The sequence below is a fragment of the Heteronotia binoei genome, chromosome 1 (assembly GCF_032191835.1).
Source record: "Heteronotia binoei isolate CCM8104 ecotype False Entrance Well chromosome 1, APGP_CSIRO_Hbin_v1, whole genome shotgun sequence".
Taxonomy (NCBI): Eukaryota; Metazoa; Chordata; class Lepidosauria; order Squamata; family Gekkonidae; genus Heteronotia; species Heteronotia binoei.
Window position 1 is genome coordinate 159,790,801 of NC_083223.1, and position 15,626 is coordinate 159,806,426.

At 44.0% G+C, this 15,626-nt stretch overlaps 1 protein-coding gene across 4 annotated transcripts in view; it reads left to right on the plus strand.

The window, feature by feature from the left end:
- RYR2 (ryanodine receptor 2) overlaps positions 1 to 15,626 on the plus strand; it is a 757,628-nt gene that overhangs the window by 408,033 nt on the left and 333,969 nt on the right. For all 4 annotated transcript variants that reach the window (XM_060243352.1, XM_060243324.1, XM_060243334.1 and 1 more), the window contains 4 exons: positions 308 to 516; positions 3,052 to 3,226; positions 7,216 to 7,424; positions 13,725 to 14,071. In XM_060243352.1, the coding sequence (XP_060099335.1) occupies positions 308 to 516; positions 3,052 to 3,226; positions 7,216 to 7,424; positions 13,725 to 14,071 (940 nt within the window). The remainder of the gene's footprint in view (positions 1 to 307; positions 517 to 3,051; positions 3,227 to 7,215; positions 7,425 to 13,724; positions 14,072 to 15,626) is intronic.

Sequence of the window (15,626 nt, forward strand, 5' to 3'; positions counted from 1 at the left end):
GACTAGCTGGATATTCCCACACAAAGCACCTGCTGGCTTACACTTTCTACATTAGTGCTGAAAGGGACAGGACTGGTGGAGAGAGACAAGGGAAGGGAAGAAGCCCACACACCTCAATTTCTCTCTCACAAAACCCTAATCACAGCTAAATATTCTATGGGTGTTGATAATGTAAAATACAGATGAATTGTTGGGCTATATTTTTGTGTTGTATCAGACGTTTGTGTTGTATCAACACTTATTGCAAACTTTGTGACTATTACACACTCTATTAAGAAAAATAAAACATATATTTTAAACTTTGCAGCCACAAGGCCAGATGTATTCTGTGGTATGATGGAAAAGTTCCGAATCTTTCGTACAGAGAAGACATATGCAGTGAAAACTGGGAAATGGTACTTGGAGTTTGAAGCAGTGACTTCAGGAGACATGAGAGTAGGCTGGGCCAGGCCAGGTTGCCAACCAGACCAAGAACTTGGGTCTGATGAGCAAGCATTTGTCTTTGATGGATTCAAGGTACCGTTTCAGCAAGCAGGTGCCCTTTATTGTTGACAGACATTAGTGTCTTTGTTAATAGCAAATATGGAAATATAGCTATGTAGCAGGGCCGGATTAACAATTAGACCAAGTAATCACTGGCCAATGGATCCCCAAGCCTTTAGGGGCCCCGGGCTGGCTTCCCCCCTCCCCCGGTTTTCCCCCTGCTTGAAGAAGATATTGGATTTATATCCCACCCTCCACTCTGAGTCTCAGAGTGGCTCACAATCGCCTTTATCTTTTTCCCCTACAACAGACACCCTGTGAGGTGGGTGGGGCTGAGAGGACTCTCAGAGCAGCTGCCCTTTCAACGACAACCTCTACCAGAGCTATGGCTGACCCAAGGCCATGCCAGCAGGTGCAAGTGGAGGAGTGGGGAATCAAACCCGGTTCTCCCAGATAAGTCTACACACTTAACCACTACACCAAATTGGTGTATGGGCCTGCGTGGGCAGCCGAGCCTCTCTATGCCTGACTTGCATGGTGCAGCTGATGCTGGTGTCATCGCCAAGTTTGCCTCTTACTGCCTCTCCCCTGCAGCTTTGTCAAAGGGGCTTTTGAAAAGGTGCCTGCAGGCTGCAGTGGGGCCACAGGCGGTGGGGGCAGGCACTCTGACTCTGAGATAATTTGTGAGGGTCCCTCCAAGATTTTGACTGCCTAGGGGCCTCTACAGGGTTTAATCTGGCACTGCTATGTAGTGAAGTTCATGATGGACTTCAGTTGTATTATTAGTATAATTAATTACTGTTGCTTGCCAGCTTATTTTTCAAGAAACATAGATCCTACAAACTTTTCTGCTGGTATAGGAAGGAGGAAAGGCAGTGTCACCTGATTTCCCTCATCACTGCAGTCTTGTCCTGTATTACTTTTTTGTCCTCATAAATGCCATGATTCCCAGAATAGCCTTTTTGAGGGGCCAAAATAGGCCTCTCTTCCTTCTTGTTCCAGCAGAAAAATTAAATGTGTATTTGACACTGGAGCTGTAATTTGCGATATATAAGAAGTTTAGGATACTTGACATATCCTATCAGAAGCGAATTGTGATGCGTTAAAAATGATACTTTTAAATAACCATCTTATTACTTAGTTTCCCCTGAAAAAAACTTTGAGTCCAGTGACATCTTTAAGACCAACGAAGTTTTATTCTGGGAATAAGCTTTTATGTGCATGCACACTTCTTTATAGTATCATAGAGTTGGAGGGGACCTCCAGAGTCATCAGAAGTAGTTTGCCTTGGTGTGTCTATTTCAGTATTTAGATGCATGCTTCAGCTCTAGTTATTTATGTTCAAGCACCAAGTAAATTAAGTTTTAGATTCTCTGGACAAGTTACCCCTTTTTCATTGTTATGTATTGATGCATATGCACACACTGTGAAAACAACTCCTTCAAGCTTCCATTGGCACTGGCATGGCTAAAGGGAGCACAAATGTAATGTGCTCTGTAGCTTCCCCAGGTACTTCTCCAACAAAAAATTAGAAGTCACCCAGTGACTCTATTAACATCCACTAGAGTAAAACCAGATAGTGATGTCTAAATCAGCAGCAAGTCAGGGATGATGACAATTGGTGCCCAGTCCCTTAGCACTGCCAACACCTGATACCAGGCCCTGTCAGTTGGTTTCTGTGCACAACTAAGCAAGATTTCACCCTATTTTGACACTTTTTAGATATAATTTGGTGTGCTTCCTCCTTCACATATATTTATTTTAAAGGTATCTGAAGAAGTGAGCAGTGACTTATGAAAGCTCATACCCTACCACAAATTTTGTTAGTCTTCAAGGTGCTACTGGACTCTTACTCTTTTCTACTGCTACAGAGAGGCTAACATGGCTAGCCATTGTGATCTCTATCTCATATTGCACAAATGTGATCTTCAGTCAATTTTATTTGCTCCTTTCCACAGATGGGAAATTTGTAGTTTTCAAGATCTTTTGGTAGGGATAGCTATAGAAGTCTATAGATAGCAACAAACTGAAGAGGGTTTTTTCATTCTAGTGAAGGCATTTAATTATCCATTATCAATAATTATTTCTATTAATTCTTCAGTATATGTTACTGTCCCATGAAAGATTTGAGCTACCCATAAAATTCCTGAAATTCAACAAATGGTTCTTTGGAAAATTCTTTAGAAAATACATTTTAGTGTTATGTGGCATGGTACTTCACATTTACAAATAAATCCAATTTACAAAAAAAAAGTATTTTGATTTACAATATTATTCTAATATTAAAATGTGTTCTTAGCTGCTGCTATTGTCTGTACTCAAATGGTAATTTGTCCTTCAGGCCATTTTGCATGTTTTATATTCATGTTAGGTGGGATTTGTGCAAAGATAATTATAGGATTTTTATTCAGCAGTTACTTAAAAGACTCCAAGCTATTTCTTTAGAATGTTATAATATGAAAGTATTATAGTATTATTGTCATAATTTAGGAACTGTTTATTAGTTATATCCTGGAGGCAGAAGAGCTCTTAGTTGCATCCCTTAAATATGTTTTTTTTCCTTTGCAGGCACAACGCTGGCACCAGGGAAATGAGCATTTTGGTCGTTCTTGGCTGGCAGGAGACATCGTTGGTTGTCTGGTTGACATGAATGAGCATACTATGATGTTCACCTTGAATGGTGAAATCCTTCTTGATGATTCTGGTTCAGAGCTTGCATTCAAGGACTTTGAGGTTGGTGATGGTAAGTTCTTGAACAATTCTGTGTTGCTGATTTGTGTGTACCTTTCCTTTTTGTTGTAGGAAGAAGTCCTTTAATATATCCATCATTTTTGTTGGGCTTGAATGAAGTGATTTGATATATTTTAAAATTTTATGAACATAACTGTGTTCATCAACATAAAATGCACTGAAATCCCTTGATAACAAATTTGCTTTCTGTATAGTTGACTCAGCCTTCCATCATTCTGAGGTCGGTAAAATGAGCACCCAGCTTGCTGGGGATAAAGTGTAGATGTCTGGGGAAGGCAATGGCAAACCACCCCATAAAACCTCCTCTGTATAAAAACCTCCTTCCTTGGAGGTTTTTAAATAGAGGCTAGATAGCTGACAGCAATGAGGATCCTGTGAATTTAGGGGGAGGTATTTGTGAATTTCCTGCATTGTGCAGGGGGTTGGACTAGATGACCATGGGGGGTCCCTTCCAACTCTATGATTCTATGATAAAAAGTCTGCAGTGAAAACATTGTGATGTGACATCACTCCAGAGTTGGAATCGACTGGTGCTTGCACAGGGGCTACTTTTACCTTTATAATTGTCCATTTCAAGCATTTCTGATGTTTACTGGAATAGTGTTCCATCAGATTGATGGCAAAACTGCTGTGATTTTTTTGTTCATAAACATTTTAACTGCCAATGAAGAAGATTTAACAGTAGAATGTTGATGGAATATATTGTTCCTCTGAAAGAAGCAGAAGTTGTGAAAAAATTAAGGAAAAGATAGCTGAGGGATAAAAACTCTCCCATAGGTCCTGAGAATGGGAATGAAAGCATGTGTTTGGACAGCAAAGGAACAGTCAAAGGCATGAAGGGCCTGTGTGACAGATTATTAAATTGTACAAAATAAACCAATTATTATAAATAATTTCAAATGAATATCATTACCAGGTAGTCATATAACACATAGATGATGGTGAATTCCAAAGTCTCATAGAATTATAGAATCACAGAGTTGGAAGGGGCCATATAGGTAATCTAGTCCAACTTCCTGCTTAAAGCAGGATCAGAGCAGGGGTGTCAAACATGCGGCCCAGGGGCTGAATCAGGCTTCTGGAGGGCTCCTATCAGGCTCCTGAGCAACTGGCTGTCATTTGCTTCCTTCTTCCTCTCTCTTGCTTCCTTCTGCATAACAGCTTGCTTTGCAAGGCTTGCTCAATCACACAGGAGCAACAGAGCAAAACCTCTATTTTCTCCATTGGCTGAGGTTGCATCCTGAATTACTGATATACTACCTTTCCGTAGGGCTTGTAAAACAGAGCTTTTCTTCAAGGCCTTTGGTTGAGGCAGCAGGCATCCTGTTCCATTGGCTGGGCCTATGCTGTGATACCACCTCTGTTGTGATACTATCTCTTATTTCTAATTACTGTTCTAGACCCTCAGTATGTATAATATGTGCCCAACTGAGCTGCCATCTATAACTTATTTATGATCTATTTAAATGTATTGTTCATATTGGTCTGGTTTTAACTATACGTTTTAAAATTTTTATTATGTTGCTATCCGACCTGAGCCTGTTTTTTCGGAAAGGGCAGAATATAAATTGCCTAAAAAAATAAAAATAAAATAGTTCCTGTGTTCTATCCAATCTAAACAAATTTTACTGCTTTAACAACATAAAACACATCATTTACAAACTCAGCATATAAGATTGTAATATTTGACGGGGGATAGAAATAGATTGCTTTGCCAGGCTTTCTGAATCATCCAGCAGACTACTGAGCCAAGCCTGTCTTCCTTCTGTCGGCTGAAGCTCCTCCCCCTCCTGGTCCCCTAGGGAAGGAAGGAAGGAGCCAGAGCTTCCTTTGCCCAGTTCCCTGGATCCCATGGGAGAAATACTGATAAAGCACCTTTAAGACCAATGAGTATTAATGTTTTATTGTAAGTTTTATTTTAAAAAAATTGTTAATTGTGTTTGTCTCTGTCCTTTATAAAATTTCTATCTCTGCTACCTAATCTTAAATAGGTACAACTCGTGTCCCTCCTCATTGTTCTCTTCTCCAGACTGAACATTCCCAAATCCCTCAGCCTTTCCTCATAGGGCTTGGTCCAGACATCTGATAATCCTCATCACTCCCCATTGCACCCACTCTATTCTGTCCACATCCTTTTTGAAGTGAGGTCTCCAAAATTTCTCACAGTACTCCAGGTGTGGCCTGACCAATGCAGTGTACAACAGTGGGACTATGACCAGTGTTCCCTCTAAGCTGAGTTAGTGTGAGCTAGTGTAACCTATGGAGTTTATGGGAAAAAGTTCCAAATAATGATGTATATATATTATTATTTATTAAAGAACTGAGGGAAAAGTGTGATCCCACCTTGTGACACTTGCAGTTTTGAGGAGAGCAACAAAACCAAGTTCAGAAAACACTGTACTGTAACAGAAATTAAATATATACAACAATCATAACAATTCAGGCCTGTTGATTTTTTTGGGGGGGGCGGGGTCTCAGTCCTTCTGACTCTTGTTCAACCAGTCTTTCTTGAGGAAGATGCTCCATGTCAAGCTGTGCCTCTTCGCTTGGATGCCCTCTCTGTCCTCCACAGGAACTTATGGTGTCCCTTGAACAAAATATAAATATTCACAGCAAGGAGTGCTTCTGTGGTGGGAGTACTCCTTCCTGTAGCTTCAGACCCTTCTAGTCTAGAAGGGAAATTTTCTATAACATCCGTATCAAAATACAGACTAATAATTAATTAATATAAACACAACCCTCCCTTTCAACAAATATAGAAAATCCTCACACCTAGAACAAAATATAAATATTCACAGCAAAGAGTGCTTCTGTGGTGTGAGTACTCTTTCCTGTAGCTTCAGGCCCTTCTAGTCTAGAAGAGAAATTGCACTTTTTTTTTCCTTATAGGGAAAAGCTCTACTCTGTAGCTTCCTCTTGTGGAGTCAGGGTTACATTAGCTCACAGTTTTTTAGTCTCCAGCTCACACATTTTTAGTTCAGGAAGGATGGCCCCAGAGCATACTAATTTATGCAGTAGCCAAATAGCTTGCTCACAACTTTATTGCCAGTAGCTCATGAAGTTGAATTGTTGCTTACAAGACTCCACAGCTTAGAGGGAGTATTGACTATGACATCCTGCAATTTGGATGTTATGCCTCTTGATACCCACCAACAGGACTTTTTTTGAGCAGGAACGCACAGGAACACAGTTCTGGCTGGCTTGGTATCAGGGGGCGTGGCATAATATGTATATGAATTCCTGCTGGGCTTTTTCTACAAAAAAGCCCTATGTGGAACAATGGTGGCATCAGGAGGTGTGGCCTAATATGCAAATGAGTTCCTGCAGGGCTTTTTCTACCAAAAAAGCCCTGCCCACCAGGATCACATTAGCCTTTTTGGTCAATGCATCATAATGGCTGTTCATATTTGTTAATGTCCACTAAATAAAGTATGTCCCCATATATTGATCAGTGCATCATGCTACAATTGAAATTTGAATCACCTAAAGTGAAAACAGCTAAATATGCCTACGTATTACCCATTACTGACTAATTGTAGATGATCTTAATGGAGTGTGTGTGGAGCTTTCAGATCATAGCATATATTTCCAGATAGATGAGCCTATCCATATCTTTTTGTACAGAAATATTGTTGCAGCTCTGCAGGGACTTTGAAGGATTGTATATTTAATCTGTACGCTATCTCCATTTAAGTCATTAGCTGTGATTTTCTGACTAGTATTCAGGTAACTCTTAACAAAAAATTTTTTTGTTTTGTTATACTTTGTAGAGAAGTGTATATCCAGGAATGGTGCATAAGCACAACAGGACTGCATTTGTATTATTTCAGATATTGTCTAATCGCTATGTAATTACGATTATCTGTATATTGTCCATATTGAATTGTACGGTGTTATGAACTGAAAAAAAGAATGAAATAACACCTGTTAATATTACATCAATAAATTGGATCTGTCTTTGTTTTTATTTATTTTTGTCAGGCTTTACACCTGCATGCAGTCTGGGCTTGTCACAAGTGGGCAGAATGAATTTTGGCAAAGATGTCAGCACTCTGAAATATTTCACTATTTGTGGATTACAAGAAGGCTATGAACCCTTTGCAGTCAATACTAACAGGGACATCACCATGTGGCTGAGCAAGAGACTACCTCAGTTTCTTCCAGTACCACCAAATCATGAACATATTGAGGTTTGATGTATCTTCATTTAATTGTGTGAGATTGAATAGAAAGGTGACTTATTTTGCAAATTAGTGGTGGCCATCTGATTGAGTACGAGCGATCTCTTTGTGGTTATAACTCTTGTGTAAAATTTATGTTTATGTGCACACACCAACAAATCAGTCTGTACCATCTTCTAGCTGGAGAGCGGAGGATAAGTGCAGATGCCCCTTCACTACTCCATACATTACCGAGTGTGTTGTAAAGTGACAGATCTTCTTCATGGTCTCTGTGCTTCACACTCATGGGATAGAGCGCCTGCACCGATCCCCGAATCGGTACCTAAAAAGCCCGGGATTTTTTTGCACCCGGCACCAACAGGCATGCGCAGGTGTCCCAGTGTGCATGCTCACCGACGCCAGCACGAGGATCCCACCAGTTCCTTTTTGACCACTGCGCTGAGAGGATCTCCTTTCGTGTCCCTGGTCGGTAAAGTAATCTTAGATTGCTTTTTTCCTGTTGTATGTAGCCCGTCTGTTATTTTCTTAGTGTAGTTAGTTAGTTAGTTGATAGATAGTTAGTGTTGTTTTAAAAAAAAAAGTTTGTTGGACTTGCCCTTCGGGGCTCGGTTTTCCCCCCGTGTTTTCCCCCTCAGAGACTTTCCTGGGTGGTTTTTTTTCCTGGGCGTCTATGGAAAGACGTGGAGGTTTTTTAAGAGGTGCCGCTCCTGTGGGAAGAAGATTGCCCCCCCCCCCGACAGCCATTCCCTCTGTCTCCTCTGTCTGGGCGAGGGACATCGTGTCGATTCTTGCACACACTATCTGAGTTTCTCCAAGCAAACTTGTAAGAATCGAGCGGCGAGGCTTTCGGCGGCTTTGGTCGAGTCGGCACTTCCTCCTCAAAAGATGGCATCGGGCCCATAGGTACCGATGGGTGTGGCCACAGACCCGATGGTCACATTGACTGAGACTTCGCCTATCAGGATCGAGATTCCAGTCAAGCTTGGGCATTCCACGAAACGGCCTTCTGAAGGATCAGTGGACACCCCGGCTAAGATGCGTCGGGATGACTCGGGGACCTGATCATCCGTGCCGAAGAAGGTGAAATCAAAGGAGAAGTGGAAGAAGAGACCATCCCGCACCCTTTCGCCTTCACATGACGCTTCGACATCAACAGCTCCACCAAGGAAGATCTTGGCGTCCCCGTGTTGTAGCCCTTCAGTGTTGAGGCAGTGCTTCACACCTGCGCCTATCGGCATCGGAGGAAGAGATCGACCTGACTCAGTGCTCCCTCTCTTCAGGCTCCAGGCGTCGCAGTGAGAGCGACTCGGTCTCGGAGGTGGAGGTGTCAGCGCCGATGGAGCCTTCAGCACCGATGGATCAGGCGAGAGGCCGGAGAGGGCTGGAACCAACTACAGTAGGTCATCGCTTCCCACCGTTTCCACCATGGGAGCAGCGCCAATGGCCTCCTTATGCTTATCCCTACCCACCGTACCAATGGTACCCTCCTCGCGAGTTCACAGACTGGGACCAGCAGTCCGAGGCATCCCATATGTCCAGGCTGTCTCAACACTCTAGACAGCGTCCTTCGGCATCGATCTCTGTCCCGCCTGACAGATGTGGCGTGGTGGTGGAGGAAGTCCAACCTCGGTCGTCAGTGTCGATCCAGTTGCATGTCAGAGAGTCAACTCCGGTGCTCTCAGAACATCCTCTACGCAGAGAGTCTTCATCGTCGGACTCCGAGGTTGGTACCGACGATCTAGACCGGGCTTTGGAACCTTCACCAGTGTCTCATACAGCTGAGGATCTTCCCATCTCACCATCAGAGGATCTGAACTCATATGGGGACCTGGTGAAGAGGATGGCACTCTCCCTCTCACTTCCAGTGACACAGCTGCAACCCGTTGTAGACGATAATGTGCTCGACATCATGCAGCGGGATACGTTCGACATCATGCAGCGGGACCATATGTACCGTGTCCAAGAGTCCGGGGCTGAGTTCCTCTTTACACACCCAAAGCCAAATTTGGTGGTTATTTCCCCCTCGTTGAAGGCCCTCAAGATGCACTCCTCCCCACCGGACAAGGAGGGAAAGAAGCTGGATAATGTCGGGAAGAAGTTCTACTCTGCTGGGGCGCTGGGAGTAAAGGTATCTAACTATGCCGTGTGAATGGCTAGATACCAATACTCAGTGTGGGAACAACTAACCCCCCTCTTGTCTTCCCTGAGTGAGGAGAAGGGGTCGGCTGCAAAGAAGTTGCAGAAGAAAGGCTTTGCTGTAGCCAAACAACAACTGGCTGCAGCAAAGCACATGGTCAACGTCTCAGCAAGGACCATCACTTCTGCCGTCTGCCTCTGCCGCCACTCCTGGCTCAGATTCACAGCTCTCCAGCAGGACACCAGGACCTTCATTGAAGATCTGCCCTTCGAGGGCGAAGGCCTGTTCAGCTCTACCACCGACAATGCACTCCAGGAAATGGATAAAAGTATAAAAACTTCCAGGAACTTGGGCGTACCGGCATCTTCCAGAGCTGCAAGACAGAAACAGTGGCACAAGCCTTGGGCAAAGAAGCCGTACCAAAAGTTCTCCCCAGAACAGCAGTGGAAACATCGCTCTGCTCAACCTGAGATTAGGTCAACCGTACAGGGGGAACAACAGAAACCGTTATGCTTCAGCACAGACCACCGGCAAGTCCAAGGGCACTCGCCCTCAAAAGCAGGGCCTTTGACTTTCTGGCAGCACGCGTCACCATCCCCTCTTCCACTTCGTCTATGCGCCTCCACCCATTCCTGTCGCCCTGGGAGTCCACCACTACAGACAGGTGGGTGCTTTCCATCGTAGTGGAAGGCTACAAAATAGATTTTGCTCAGATTACGAACCAATCTGTGGTAATTACCACTCCCCCTTCCCCACCTCTGCTGGTGGAGGTGAGCAACCTCTTACAGAAACAAGCCATAGAGAGGATCCCTATGGAGGCCAGGACGGGAGGCTTCTACTCTCATTACTTCCTGGTTCCCAAGCGGGACGGGGGTCTAAGACCAATCATGGATCTTTGGAATCTGAACAAATTTATTTTGTACCAGAAGTTCAGAAAGTCCACTCTGCAAACAATTCTGCCCCTCATCAACCAAGGGGATTGGATGGCAATGCTGGACCTCAAGGATGCATACTTCCACGTCAGCATCCATCCTGCGTTCAGACGTTTCCTTCGGTTTGCAGTAGGCTCCCAGCACTTCCAGTTCAAGGCTCTTCCGTTTGGTCTGTCAACCGCACCTCGGGTGTTCACGAAGATGATGAGTGTTGTGGCTGCTCATCTCCGGCTTCAAGGGATAGTCGTCTTTCCATACATTGACGGCTGGCTCTTTGTGGCAGAGTCGAAAGAGAGTTTGTCATCCCACATTGCCAGCACTCTTTGTCTTCTCGACACCTTGGGTCTGCAGGTCAATTTGGAGAAATCACACCTTACTCCATCAAGGACAGCTCATTTCATAGGGGCTTTGCTGGATATGAACCTTCATCGCGTGTTTCTGCCTCAGCAGAGAGCGCTGGACATTATTAACCTTGTCGAACTTCTGCAGAGTCGAAAGTGGGGCACGGCGTAGCAGCTGCAGCGGATGCTGGGGCTGATGGCAGCGACTACAAGCGTGCTGCTCTTTGCGAAGCTGAGGATGAGAGGCCTACAGCTTTGGTTTCTTCGTCAGTTTTGCCTGTTACGGGACTCACCTCAAAAGAGATTTGTAATTCCACCTGTGACACTTCAAACACTGCAATGGTGGAAGTCAAAGGACAACATTTGTCAGGGAGCTCCCTTCCATCTACCTGCACCAACTGTGACTATCACAACAGATGCGTCTTTATGGGGTTGGGGGGCTCACATGGACGATCTGTGTGTGGGGGGTCCTTGGCCTTTGAAATTGACTCACTGCCACATAAATTACTTGGAACTGCTGGCAGTTCACTTTGCTCTTTGGTCTTTCTGCCCCATGGTGGCGGGGAAGATTGTTGCTCTGCTAACAGACAATACCACTGCCGTGTGTTACATCAACAGGCAGGGAGGGACAGTCTCTCGATGGCTTTGTGCACTGGTGCTGGATCTGTGGTCGGAGTGCCTGGATCACGACATCTTTGTGAAGGCAGTGCATCTCCCAGGGGTCCTCAACTTGCAAACAGATTCCCTCAACAGGGGTGCGGCTTCCCCCGCACGAGTGGGAGTTACAGCGGCGCTTCCCTCAACCCGTGTTTCAGCTCTGGGGGTATCTGCAGGTGGATGTCTTTGCCACAGCTAAAAACCGGAAGTGTCCTCTGTTTTGCTCCAGAGGGGGCTCAGATCCAGAGTCGTTGGGAGACAGTCTGCTGTTCCCTTGGGAAGGTCGGTTCCTTTATCTGTTCCCACCTCTGCCACTACTGACGAGGGTGGTCAACAAGATTGCAAGAGAGAAACCATGCTGTTTCCTGGTGATTTCCTGGTGGTCTCGCCAGAACTGGTTCCCGATCCTGCTCCAACTGGCGAGGGGGGTCTTCTACCAGTTTCCGGCGGAACCGGACCTTCTGTCAGCTCAGGATGGTCATGTACTCCATCACAACGTGCCCCACCTGAAGCTGACAGTGTGGTTCATCGACCCTGTGGGTTCTCTAGCAGAGTCCAACATGTTTTCTTGAACAGCAGGAAACTTTCTACCCGCGCTTCCTATGATAGGAAGTGGCGGAGGTTTCTGCAGTTCTTAGTTGATCCCTCAGTTTTCCCCCAAAGGGTGGGATTGTCGGTAATTTTTGAGTTTTTGCTATCTCTGGTGGATGCTGGCCTTGTTTTTTCTTCCATCAAGGTTTTTTTGGCAGCAATTTCTGCGTTCCATGAACCAGTTGAGGGGCACTCTGTTTTTGCACACCCTCATTCTAAGAGGTTTTTGAAGGGTTTGCTTAGGCTTCATCCTCCATCGAGATCACCCCCACAGTTGTGGGATTTGACTTTAGTGTTGGACAGGCTGACTCGATGTCCTTTTGAGCCGATGGTCACATGTTCATTACAGCTTCTATCTTGGAAGACTGCTTTTTTTGGCAGCCATCACATCAGCATGCCGTGCAGGGGAGCTCACGGCTATGCATTGTGACTACCCATATCTAGTTTTTCAGGAGGCTGGAGTGTTGTTAGCTCCTGATATTTCTTTTCTCCCCGAGGTGGTTTCTCAGTTCCACCTCAACTTAGAAGTTTGGTTGCCCACTTTTCATCCTACACCTTCCTCGGATGAGGAACGTAGGTTGCACGCTCTAGATGTGAAGCGTGCTTTATTGTTTTATTTAAGTCGCTCCATGAGTTTTCGTAAGGACCAGCAGCTTTTTGTTTCTTATGCTGCTCTTAAGTTAGGTTCCAGGATCTCGTCTCAGTGGCTTTCGAAATGGCTCACTGAGACTATTAAACTGTGTTATTTGTTGGCTAAGTAGCCGTTACCTGGGCCTATTCGCGGACACTCTACAAGAGCAATGGGGATGTCGGTGGCGTTCCTGAAAGGCGTTTCCCTGACGGATGTTTGCAAGGCTGCCACCTGGTCCTCTCCGCATGCCTTTATGAAGCACCACATGCTGGACGTGCATGCTCAACAGAGGACTCGTCTGGGAGCTGCGGTGCTGCAAGCTGTTTCTTCTGGTTGACCGTCTTCCCGCCTCCAGGTATGTCTTGCTTGCTAATCTCCCATGAGTGTGAAGCACAGAGACCACGAAGAAGATAGACAGGTTGCTTACCTGTAACTGTAGATCTTCGAGTGGTCATCTGTGTATTCACACTACTCGCCCACCTTCCCCACTGCTGACGGTCTCCCTCCAGTAGGGGCTTCCAATGGTCAGGAAGGAACGGGAGGGATCCTCACGCTGGCGCCGGCGAGCATGTGCACTGGGATGCCTTTGTGGTCATTTAGATCATGGCCAGTTAGTATGACACACAGTTTCATTTTAATCAAATCAAATCAAATCAAATTTTATTCTTATATCCCGCCCTCCCCCGCACTTGCTTCAGTTGAGGCTCATTCTGTTGCCTCAATAGAACCCTCAAACTAAAAATAGTGGGTGGGTTGTTGAATTATGAACAGTAATCATTTATTGTAAAAGTATATTTCAAAGAATGAAGTGGGACATGTTACCAGAAAAAGTTTTTTTATTTGGATATATGATTTTTCTTGTAGGAGGTTACAATAAGAAGATTTTACCCTGTTACTATTTTTTATTCTAACACAGAAGATTTTCAGTTAAAAGAAAAAGTGTTTTAACAGTGTTAAGAACCTGAGAATTTACTTAAAAAGTGTAATTTCATTTCACATTTATGTTTTTGGATTTTACAGGTTACAAGAATAGATGGCACAGCAGACAGCTCTCCGTGCTTGAAGGTCACACAGAAGTCATTTGGATCTCAAAATAGTAAAACAGACATCATGTTCTATCGTCTCAGTATGCCTATTGAATGTGCAGAGATATTCTCTAAAATGTCTGGAGGAGGGTTGCCAAGTTCTAGTCTTTTTGGTCCAAAGAATGACTTGGATGAATTTGATGCTGATTCTGACTTTGAAGTCCTAATGAAAACTGCTCATGGCCATCTGGTACCTGATCGTACAGAAAAAGAAGCTATAAAACCAGAGTTTAATAACCATAAAGACTATACACAAGAAAAACCTTCACGTCTCAAGCAAAGGCCAGTTGTTGTGGTCTTTATTTATTTTTATCCATGATATGTATTCTTTCTCTTATAATGCAAATATGTTTATATTTAGGTTGGTCATTAAAACAGCAATTAAGGCTGGGCCATCAGATCTAAGGGTTATAAATGTTTAGAAAAAGTCAAAGCTGATCCTTAGGTGCAGTAATTTTATAAACCATTGTGTCCACAGTGCGAATTCAGCCATGGGCGAGGTGGGGGTTGGGGTGCAACACATAGATTTGGAGAAAAGCAAGGCCACACAACATTATTCCTCTGTTGCTACTAGCAGACTATTTAGCATCAACTAGTTCATGGGCTACTCATCATATGAGACAAATCCTCTTCCCTGGCTAAACTGCTGGGAATCTTGGGAAGTGAGAATGGATTTAAATGAATGCCTTGTCTGCATGCTTTCTCTGTTGCTATTAGCAACCTGGAATGTGTATCTGATAACATCCTTTGTGAGCTAGTAAGACTAACTTTCCATTGTTTGGGAACCTTTTCTGGTGATGTCCCCTTTAGGGAGCAGCTAGTAGATGCTGCAGAAGAGCATAAGGCCTCCATAAATTAATAAGCACCCTTCTAGCAGAACACTGTAGAAAACACTGATTAGATAAAACATCTCATAATTCTTTGAAAAATATATTTCTGCATTACACCATAGCATGTATTCATACAGAATATTGAACACAACCTTGAAACATGTATTTTGTCAAACCGTGATTAAAGCCCAGGGCTCATTTTGTAGCAGGAACTCCTTTGCATATTAGGGAACACCCCCTGAGGTAGCCAATCCTCCAAGAGCTGACATGGCTCTTATTACAGGGCCTACTGTAAACTCCAGGAGGATTGGCTATATCAGGGGGTGTGGCCTAATATGCAAAGCAGCTCCTGCTACAAAATGAGCCCCGTTAAAGCCTATCTTGCATGTTTCTCATATAATTAGGAATTTTCACACATATTATTACTGTTTTTTCCATCTTTTATTATGATTCAAACTTAATGTGTTTTACTCCCTCAATTTCTACATTTTTCCTAAGTTTCCTGACCAAACAGCCTGTGCCATCTCAGATGCTGCCCTGCTACATGTTCTCATCCCACTACCCCTTGCCGCTTTGATCACAGCAGAGACCTGTACTTTTATAAACAACTAATTGATGGTGCTATGAAAAAAGCTCACAGGAAAAAAGCCCAGAGGAAAAAAGCTCACAGGAAAACTGCATGATCATAAATGCTCCCAGGGAAAAAGCCCACATGGAAAAATGCCCGCACGGAAAAAAGTCCATACAGAAAAAAGCCCACACGGAAATTACAATTTAAAACAACATATATATTTATAACTGTGGATAACCATTCACCTCAATTTATGAGAATGAACAGGTATAACTTATATGTTATGTTGTTATTTTAGAATTAAAATAAAGGCTGATGAGCTTGTGCTTTTTGGAAACTGAATATGTCTTAGTTTGACGTCATTGTTGAGAGTTTACAGGATGGCTCTTGGATGAAGCTTGTTTGCAAAACGTGGTATATCAAGTCGACAAACACA